The sequence below is a fragment of the Fopius arisanus genome, unplaced genomic scaffold, assembly GCF_000806365.1.
Source record: "Fopius arisanus strain USDA-PBARC FA_bdor unplaced genomic scaffold, ASM80636v1 scaffold00049, whole genome shotgun sequence".
Lineage (NCBI taxonomy): Eukaryota > Metazoa > Arthropoda > Insecta > Hymenoptera > Braconidae > Fopius > Fopius arisanus.
The window spans coordinates 446,666-458,011 of record NW_011887788.1 but is presented as its reverse complement, the minus strand read 5'-3'; the positions used below and the strand labels follow the sequence as shown (position 1 = coordinate 458,011).

General features: G+C 35.9%; 1 protein-coding gene across 2 annotated transcripts in view; it reads left to right on the top strand.

Moving 5' to 3' along the window:
- fng (Fringe glycosyltransferase) overlaps positions 1-10,114 on the top strand; it is a 45,055-nt gene extending 34,941 nt beyond the window's left edge. Inside the window, exons 6-9 of one of the 2 annotated variants that reach the window (XM_011306689.1) lie at positions 1,872-1,954; positions 7,491-7,656; positions 8,253-8,338; positions 9,302-10,114. In XM_011306689.1, the coding sequence (XP_011304991.1) occupies positions 1,872-1,954; positions 7,491-7,656; positions 8,253-8,338; positions 9,302-9,359 (393 nt within the window). In that variant the 3' untranslated portion in view covers positions 9,360-10,114. Of the gene's footprint in view, positions 1-1,868; positions 1,955-7,490; positions 7,657-8,252; positions 8,339-9,301 lie in introns of both variants that reach the window. The other variant, XM_011306688.1, reaches the window with a different exon arrangement.
- The last annotated feature ends 1,232 nt before the right edge of the window (positions 10,115-11,346 follow it).

Here is an 11,346-nt window from a genome sequence, read left to right as displayed (position 1 = left end):
AATTTTTCACTTGAAAAATTTTCTAAAAAAATTCATCATTCTCGCAATAATGGGAATTCCCGGAAGCAGTGAACAGATCTGAGTTTCGTATCGTCCGTAGATCCGAAATGGACAAGAATGGGCCCTTGTGGAGCGATTTTTAATTTTTTCATTTTTTTAAAAATTTTCAGTTGAAAAATTTTCTAAAAAAATTCACCACTCTCGCAATAATGGGAATTCCCGGGAGCAGTGAACAGATCTAAGTTTCATATCGACTGTAGATTCGAAATGAACAAGAATGCGCCCTCGTGGAGCGATTTTTAATTTTTTCATTTTTTGACAATTTTTCACTTGAAAAATTTTCTAAAAAAATTCACCACTCTCGCAATAATGGGAATTCCCGGGAGCAGTGAACAGATCTGAGTTGCGGATCGACCGCAGATCCGAAATAAGGGAGAATGAGCCTTCACGGAGTGATTTAAAATTTTTTCATTTTTTGGATTTTTTGAATATTTTCAAAAATTCCGTCGATTGACGCAATTTGTTTATTTAAGCTTATCTATTTAGAAAAATATTTGAAATCCCGGTTTTTCATAGAATTTTCAATTTCTTCCAGAACTCGTGATTTATTCAAGATTTTAATGGATAATTGAATTTTTAACAAATTTCTAGATTTTTGGATTCGTTCTAAAAATTAAATGTTAAATAAATTCTCTTTGAAATGGATCGAAAGTGCGGAGAAGTATGAGTACCGAGAAAATTACCGGATGATCTCTCGTCATTACGATTGACTATCCTAAAAATAAAAATAATGACCGGCGGATGAAGGAACCAATTAAATGAAAAAATCGTGCAAAAAATGAGGGTTCATGCTACTTTATCGTCAATTAATGGGTAATACTTGAGGAACATCTGCTTGACGTTATGCATATTGGGCCCAGAGGATCGGCCAATCAGTCAGTTATTTTAATTATCGCCTCTACGCATTTACGAGTGGTTAATCGCCTTGAGATCTACTGTCCCACTCTCTGCCTTTTTTTTTTCTTGAAGTACAATCTTGGTCCATCACCATAATATCTACAACGCGGCTTTTTCTACCTCTTATAATACCGGTAACGAAGGCACCCAATAATCAAGATTGTACCTTTGCCGGTGACTAATTACATTCCTCACCCGGTGGCCTGGCTATCCGTGAATCTATCAGCCGATAAATTGATAATGCGTTAATTTTTTTAATTGCAATCCCGGAATAGACACGCCAGTCGATACTCCCTACAATATTGAGCATCGAAAAAAATAATCACTCGGCGCAATTACTAAAGTCCAAATTCATTCAAATTCTTCTTGTATAATAAATAAAATGACGAGTAACAAAAAATTAATTCCAGAATACAAAGGAAAATTCGAGTTCCCATCGATTTTTTAATGTCGACTAAATAATCATGATCACATCAAAAAAACCTATACTCCATTAATTATTATCAACATTTTATTGAGTTCGAAGTAAGAAATAATAATAATAATTAATTGTTTATGAGAAGAGGAGTAAATTTTTTTTTCTAAAGAGGACTCTGGTGAATATCTCAACAATAGTCAATCATCGTTCGCATAAATCAACAAAAAAAAAAAAAATGGACTTCCATTCGGAAGCGGTGGATTGACTTGCCTAATGAACTCTTAAAAAACCTGGCAGGCACAAACGCCTCGCCGATGAATCGATCAATTCACTGGGGGACGATTAATCACCGGAGCCCATCCCCTTTTAACCGTTCGATCCCATTGGAAACCTCCAGGTACACCTCATTACGCCCAACGATACTCACAATCGTATAATATTTCCACGCATTTATCAAACTTAAATAAACCTATGGAATTACTCTTTGTTCCAGCAGAAGGTGAAATTTTGGTTCGCCACAGGAGGCGCGGGTTTCTGTATCAGTCGTGCCCTGGCTCTCAAGATGGTACCAGTCGCTGGGTGAGTCTGCATTTTAATTATTTTATCGTAATTACTCATTCCTCAGGACTATCGGTTACTCAACGGCACTCGTTATTTGATTCCACCGTTGAGAAATTACACTTCAAATGACCGACAACTAATTGCCGAATTATTTTCATTCTGGGGATTCTCATTTCCATATTTGACACTTAAGCGAGAAAATTATTTAACATTCGAGCGATTATTTTCCTGAGGATATTGTGTTGAATATTTACCGGAAAAATGGTTTTTTACTATAGAAATATTACGAATGGAAATTTCCAAAATTAGTCTTTTGATGTTTAAATTTTGAATTGATGAAATATGAAAGATTCAATTAGTCTGGGATTTTTTCACGTCTATCCAATGGAGAATTGTCGAATGTATTGAGTCATTGGAGGTAATTTCAATCGGTAATTATTTCATGAGGGGATAAATGCAGAGTCTGTGGGGATGACAAAAAAATTCAGAGAGATTCATTCATGATGCCGAGGTGAAATTCAGTTGGGCAATCCCATCACGTCTTCACCGAGGGAGTCCGCATTGTTTTTATTTTTCCCTTTCTGCTCTCTTTCTACATTTTTTTTTTGCACCCACCAGCATGCAACTCCCATTTAACCTGCCTGGTATTTTCATATTCTTATGGTGGGTGTGTATTGTACGATGTGGGGGCTACTGCACCAACTCTCCAACGGGAATCGACTAGTCGTGTATAACTCGAAATAAATAAACGAATAAGACCTCCATCCACCGGATATTGTGTACTCCATCGTCCTCTGTACAGTGGGTACATCGGCAAGTGCTTTTCCCTAGTTTATGTCGGGAGTACAACTTTTGTTTACGAAAAATCACGATTTACTGCGCAAGTTTTCTCCACCCTCCCCCCTCGGAAAAATAATAACAATAATCCTGAATTTTTTAAATATATAATATATCGACGCGTCAGTACTATACACTTCGAGATTATTAATAAATTTTGCGGTATTTTCGGGACAGTTTACCATTAATTGTTTAGTCACCGCTCATTTGGAAAATATCTTTACAAAAATTGTTAACAATTTCAATGTTGAGTATCTCTTGATATAAAAATGATACAAAAGATATTGCAGTGAGGTGCAAAGATCCCGGTGCATAAATGACTTGATAATGCGAGTGGAAAAAAAAATAATATGATAATGAAATCCCGTGACATTTTTTGAAAAGCCCGTCCCGGACGTGGCGTTTCCTCACACCGGCAATTATCGCAGTCAGCGAAGCCCATTCTTCAGCTACCAGATGGGTTGGAGGTGCGTTCTCACGTTGAGACCCCTCGGATGGTACCTTCTGTGGTAGTTACAGAAGACATCGACCGTTCCACTCAGTGCCCCGCAGAATCGCCTTGAGAATAACAACATAAACTTCATGCTCTGCCTTATTTTTTCCCCGTCTCTTTTTTTTTTATCTTTTTACTCTCATTTTTTTCTTTCCACCGAGCGATTCGATTCGATCGTATTATCTGTCACTCAGGGACTGAGGGATGGGGCCCCCATTGGGTACGGCTGTGGAGTCTTAATTAACCCTTGATAAGCAAGAAAAAGACGAGTCGTGACAGCGATACGAGAACTTTGTAAGACGAACCGTTGATTCCCGCCCACGCATGTTATCTCTTTTTATCTTGAGGCATCACTCGGTGAAGGACAACTCCGTTCTTCCTATCTGCCCTCGTAACATCCTTTTTTCTTATCAAATCTCAGAAGTAATGGGACTGCCTGCAATGTCGTGACTATTTTTCATCCATTTTTTCATTTGAATTCATACTTCATTCATACTTCAATTGAATTTTAACAATTTTCTCATTTTACCTCGCTAATTAACACTGATAGAATGTTAATAGAATTGACCGGAAATAATTTGCATTCTATTATTATTTCATGACTCACGAAATTTCACGTCTCGTCAAATTTTTTTGGTATTCCCAAAAACTTGGAAAAAAATAAAAAAATAATAGACATTGCGGCAATTAAAAAACGAAAGAAAGTGATAATTGGTAATTAAGATGGACATCAGTGAAATATATTATATATATTATATATTCTGGGGATTACTCCGGAGTAAATTTGGAATGAAATTTTAATCGTTTTACATTCCATCAATTTTCGTTCAGAAACAGTTAATACGTTTTTAAATAACTTTTGCATCCTGGCTATAAATCCTTCAGACTGGTGGAAAAAATGAAAGGGTTTAAATGAAAGAACATTGTCATGTAAGAATATTGGCCGGGGTTAATTGGATTCTTTTTCTTGGGCATATTGGAGGGTATCTCCAATCTTGGCCCTCCGGCAGTAAAACCAATTTGGGGATTCCTTTGGATGAGCTCCTCAGCTGATCTATTAGCAATTCCTTTTCAACTAGTTTCACCGTATTTTTCATGAATTAATCATCGAGCTATCGATCCCCCAGTATTATAATGCATACATTTCCCGTACGCAGGATTCAATTGAATTTCAATCCATGTACTTACACCGTTAATATCAAAGTTACGAGAATTTCATTAATTTTTCTTTCCACTCCGAATAAATCCGAGAACTTTTACGAATTTAATCTAAAAAATACTGCATTCGGTCGATTACATTTCATAGAAAATAATAAAAGCACTTGCTTTATTAAAAAAAAAATAGAAATGCGAATTAAAATTAATGTTCAGAGAAGATGTCACTCTTCTTTCATTAATATCAAATATTCCCGGAATTCCGGGATGCCCTAGTGAATAAAATGGATAAAAGGGAGAAAATCGTACGCAGTAGCGAAGGGTGCGAGGGATGAGAAGAGAAAAATGCAGAAATGCTGAAGAAAAAATAGTTGGGACGTTGTCTCACCCACTTAACCCCGAAATTTCGATTTCGACAGCTGGTATTTTAACGAGGCCGATATTCTCGTGAATTTGCTCAGATCCTTGCTTTTTTTTTTCCTCTTTCAGTTCCTTTTGATTTTATTATTTCACCCGATCGCGAATCGGCGGTGGCGGTGCGTTAGGAAAGCCAAAAGTCCCCGAAGAATGATACGGGTTTCAGTGTAAAAAGGTGGAAGTGAAAAACGATTGTGAAATCATGGGCAATGGGAGATGGATTTTGCCCAACTAATCTGGCCAATTAAAAAAGCGTCCGGAGGTAAACCTAAATGTTTACGGGGGCCTACGAAACGATCGCTCGTCCTGCGGGGGTGGAAGGGGGTGGCAAAGGCGGGGGGGGGGAGGGGAATTCGACCTGTGGTATTCACTAATGAGTCAGTCCCTCTTTCTGGACGGTGAAGAGACGCGTCTCTCCGTTCTCCCTTTTCTGTCCAATCGAAAACAGAAAATGTTAATTAACCACTTGCTGGACTAGTTATTTTCTTATCCACTTTTAATTGGATGCGACAAAAATTTCACGACGGGGGATGAAAAATACCGCGCGGTTGTTATCGCTCTGCACCACGCACTCAATCAATTTAATTAAAGACAGAGAAAATTACTCTGAAAAATTAAATGATTTTTGTTATCGGGATATTCTTGGTCCCAGTGCAACAGGTTAATAATTTAATTGTTAAATTACTCCATATAAATTGATTACATTAAAATAATCGAGTATCGAGGGGTCATTAATTTAGGAGCGTGTAATTGCGATGAATTACAATGGCCCCGAGTGAAGAAAAATCAATTGAAAAAATAATTATCCGTGGATTACGAAAAGCCGAGCTATTTTCAACACTTCTCTCACCATTTAATACTTCCGTTAATCAAATCGCGAATCACTGGGGCAACGACTATCCATTACCCTGTGAGATAAGAATATACATCCAGTTGTAGGAATGGAAATTGTCTGATTGTGAGCTCCCAAAGGGGCGGCACTCTACGCCATTTGAATACCTTTAGCATTTCAGCTGATTAGGGAAATGACGGTTGATTAAATAAAACAAATGGACAAAATTGCCAATGGAGAAATAAAAAATTGAGAATTCGCGTCGTGGGGACGGCAAATCCTTTGAGATATTTGTCCTGGCATTTTTAAACGGTACACTTACATTTTATCCACTGAAAAGGGCTCATGTCCTTTCAAACCTGCGACTACCTGTTGCCCCTCCCCCCGGCCCCCTCTCCCACTCACTCCCTCCCTCCCACCACCCTAATTGGCTCGATTTATATATACCAATCCATCGATACAAACTTCTTTCTCCCGATTCACCGCTTCCGCGGTTATTTTTAGTTTTTTTTTAATACTTAACTCCACTTCATAGATAATTTATTTTTTTTTAATCATTTTTATTATTCGTACACTGGGAAAAATCTCGGAGAAATTACGTGAAGATTTCGTAATCCGTGAGGCGAAGGAAAGGTTATAATTAATTATTATTGAGTTCCATAATTTATTGAGACGTGTCGGTTTAATATAAATAAATTTTAATATAACAATTTAGGGGTTCATTGCCCATCGATGGGAAAAAAAGTTTAAATAAATTGCTGGATAGATTAAATAAATTGAATTCAATTAATTAATTTGATATGGTGGAGTGATGTAATTGGGATAAAGATCTCGATGCATTTTTTTTCTGGTAAAAAAAATCGTAGAGTAACGAAAAAGTTGACAAAAAATCCCGCGAAAATTGAATAATCCGGGAATAATCATAAAGATGGTGAATAAAAAATGCCAGAATGTCCGATAAAAAAAATACGCGGTAGTTACGTCCTCTTTACGATGCATTCTACAATTTCAATCATAAAGTTTTCCATGGAAATTGACAGAACGCGACTTAGAGTTCAATTTCGCGAAACTTTTCACTCCATGTGGAATTTACACGGTGATTCATGCCATTTCATATCCACCTCACAAATTTCACGGAATTTCATTTCCCTCGCGACTGCTGCAGTGTAATTATTTATAGAAATTGTATTTTTTTTTTCATTTGTAAGGATTCCGGGGTGATGCAGATTAGACGACAGGTTGACGTCCAGCACCTGCTGTCCTTTCGCGTTTTACTGATAATTTGCGTTGCCTTGTTTGATATGAGGGAATGAGATAGAATGGATTGGATAAAGTTGTATGCGAATAATTCACTCATACGCACCGAGCCGGTGTATTGATTAATTCACCCGAGGCGGTGCGGATGTACCTCTCGATGGCTTTATCCCGCATAACCATCAGGCATTCGTTAATTTTACATTTTATTTCACTCACGTTGTTTTTAATTGAAAATGAACAAGGAGCCAATCTAGCTGGCGAGAATATCGGACTGGGAGGGAATGCCTTGAACATGCCGACATTATTTCCAGGTGTCATGTTGATATCGTAAAAAATTATTAAAAGTATCGAGGGTCATTATCCACTCGTGCATTTTCATATTTTTCCGTAAATATTTATCCGTCTCTCGTTTAATCGAAAAATTTCGATTGCACACAAATATTGAACTGCCCCCGAGGGGCAATCAACTATTCATTTGTCGCTCCATCGCGAATTCATTTACTTTTAATCATTCGCGATTCTCGTTTTTAATCAATTGTTTTTTTTTCATTTCTGTTATTCAGGGGTGGAAAATTTATAACTGTTGGTGACAGAATTCGATTGCCTGATGATGTCACCATGGGATATATTATTGAGCATTTGCTGAAGAAACAATTAACTGTTGTTGAGCAGTTTCATTCACACTTGGAACCTATGAAGTTTCTCAACGAGGACACCTTCCACGAACAGGTAAAAATACAAATGTTGAGTTTAAAAATTTTATTTAAAAAATTCTCCTTCTCAAAATTATGTCCAGTTGTAAATTTTTTATAAGTCCTCATTTTTTGGACTATTTGCAAAAAACCCGCGATTAATCTAACGCTCTCAAAAATTTTTGTGAAATAACATTTATTATAAATTTCTCTCCCCGCGATATTATCAAATGAGATCGCTCGTGGATCCTAAATGATAACACGAAAATAGCGAAGCGTCGGTATCCCTGGAGTTCATGATGAACGACAACTCGACGGGTTGTATACAGTACATATATACATAATATACTAGTACCTTGTAGGTAAAGACCTTCGAGCGATCTCATCGTTACTCAAGTGGCGTGTCTCGCGCCAGGTGTCTCACCACTCTTTGACTTTTGCATTCACGCATAATGAAGAATAAAAACTTTTATGACTTATAGTACACATGAGTTGCAAATTTTTTTTTATGTCCCAGAGATTCGGTGTATACTATCCAATATTTCTGGTTAATGAGGAATATTATGATTTTATTGGGGTATAAATAGGGATATTTAAGAGCGATGAGTGATTTTTTTATTTTACTGGTTTCAGGTATCGTTCAGCTACTCGAAAGATCCCCGAGATGAGTGGAACGTTGTAAAAATCGATGGTTTTCGTCTCAAGGATGATCCAAATAGGTAATTTTGAATCTTTATCCTCCTCTCGTAGTTCTCTCTCTTTTGGCAGACTTTGAAAGCCTCAGAACAGGTTTTCTTCCATTTCAAATCATCGCCAACATTTTTGCAGGTGTTTTTCACTCGATTTCAGCAATTAGATCGTTTATCCAATGATTTTGGATTCATTGAATCGAAATCAAATTTCGTTTTCGCTGTTACAAATTTATTTAAAATTTTAAAAAGTATTTAAAATTTTTTTAATTGATCAGTTTGAATAAAAAATTGACGATAAAAATTTTCCGTGTTCGCCTCAGATGTGATGGAAAAATTGTTATGAGCATTTATTGCAGCCGACAAATGTGAAAGTAGAATTTTGTCTCGGGACTTGAACTCAATGCCGATAACTGTTTGATTTCTCGATCACGTACTTTAGGGAGTACTACCGTACATTTCCCGGTAATCACACCAAGTTTATCAAAAGATATTCAATGTACTCGACTCGTCGAGTCATCGAACGTATTCGTGAGACAAAAAAAATGACTCAAAATTCTCATTACTCTATCCTGAATAATTGCTCCTCCCTTTCTATCCGCTGAAGGCGTCAATTATTTGAATTGCGACGTGCCAGAAGAAGGTCGCTGTGTGATGAGAAATAAAACAAAGGGGACAAGTGACAAGTGAGAATTGCAAGAGGATGACAGCATTCATACACGAGACATGCATTTTTACAGTAAAAGTCGTCGATTGTGAATATTGATAAAAATTGCAACATCCAATTTAAATTCAATTTCACTTTTCAATTCACTTATAAAAACCCAAATAAATTCTCATTCACGCCCTCAATAAATAATTGAGACAATAATATTTTTTATTTACATAACATTTGTTGACAATTTCATTTTTTTTTTAATTTTACAGTTGACCAGTGGTGAGGATTGATTGATATTCGCAATTGCATTGACCCGTTAAATTTCCGTGTTTCAGATTCAGATCAATCCACTGTCGATTATTCCCCCACGAGACTGATTGCTCCAGGAGATGATCCCCCAGGAGGTATTATTTATCGAGAACATCCAAAGAGGCCGGCGATTACAACTCATTGATTTCTCAATGAATTGACATTTTGAGATTATCTGAGGACCTAAATATTGTTACACAACTCTTTGGAGCTGTAAATATGTAATTCACACGTGAAAATGCTCGCAACTTCTCATCGTTAAAAGCGTGATATCTGTAAATATTTTCGATGAGAACGGTGCGAGGAGAAGAATAAGAGAATATTTATATAAATTTATAGCGTGAGGATGAGTTATCATACTGTCAGAGTTCTACCGTTAACAATTGGATTATTTATATGTTTAAAAAAAAATACGAACTCAGAACTAGTCTCGATAGGAAAGCAGACAGCTCTACAATGTGATATCTTAGTCTGTGAGGGATCGTACGATATTTTTTATATCTTTACATTATTTCTGTCTCATCCCCTTTGATCTTTATTTTACCCTGGGATTTTCTCTACACCTGTGTTATCGATTACGTGGGAAGACCTTTAGGAGTGCAATATACGACAGTTGCTTTGAGGCATTTCCACGTTGAAATTTTTTAACTCACAAAGCAATTCGTGGAACAAGAGGAGAAATATTCGAGGCTGATTTAATCAATTTTCTCAAACGAGAAGTACATACCAAGTATGTACTAATGTTTTATTAATATCTTTTGTTGAGTATAGACGAGCACATTGTATTTTCTAATTAATTATTGTTGAACAAATTGTAAAGTAAGATAATAATAATGATATATGAGCAATCGATTTGAAATTTATTTTTACCTTTCATTTTTTTTATCAGTTTCAGGTTTTTGGAGTTCAGATTAAATTGATAAGTTCAATATTTTATTGAAATTTTTAAAAAGTTATTGTTTTTCCCATGAATAATATAGTTATCGATAATGAACCCCCATCTGCTAGCGCAGTACCGAACCGTTCGCCTTCAGAAAGGCAAAGTAGGAATCTCCGCAATTCATTAATTTTTATAAATAAATATAATGCCTTTAAAATTACTACGGAGAATTACGATTACGATTACACACGGTATTTTTTAACTCTAAACTAAAATAATAATAATAATAATAATGATAACAATAAAAACAATAACAATAATAACAATTATAGTAACAATAGTAATAATTTTCTTTGGACTTCATTAAGTAAATTAAAGAAATAATTAATAGTAATCGTTATTATTATTATTATTGTTATTATTATTATTATTAGACGTAGAATTCTCGTTCTCGTATCTGCGATATGATTGAATAATGAAGTACAACGAAAATGTACAATTATGAAAATAGAAATAAAAAACGCGAAAACGAAGTGAGAGAAAAAAAAATGGTTAAAAAAACTGGAGCACTGCACATTACAGCATAGAATGACGCAGTGTGCAAGTACAAAAAGAAGAATAAAAGAAAAAGAAGGAGACGTCCTATATATGGGTCATATTGTCGGTGACATGACCTCGTTCTAACCAGGCGCATCCCGAGCCAAACTTTTCCTAAAAACTAATGTTTGATTCGGTCTCTGGCCTTCTCTGAGTGTCTCCCTTTATGGAACAAAACCGCACCCTCAATTCACCTTCGAAATTTCTAAATGAATTATCACTTATTGCTCTCGATATTTCGATTATTGTTCCACCGCAATTGTCACGGGAATGATTTCTTATCGACACGAGAAAAATTATCCAAATAAATTGAATATTTCCAATTGATTTATCAAGCCATAAAATCGCGAGATCAATTGCTACATTTTTTTTATAACTGAAAATATTTAATATTCAATTTATTCAATCAGCCGGTAATTGGAATCGAGGGAATCGACGGGAATTATTTAATTCGCGGATTTTCTGGTTTATATGAATGTTTGGTTTATTCAATTCTTCGTTATCCCAGAAAGTAGATTGTTAATTTTTTTCTTGTTAAAATTCTGGGATGAAGAGGTAGACTCGCGGTCTTCCGCTCGAGGTGTCCATCTACCC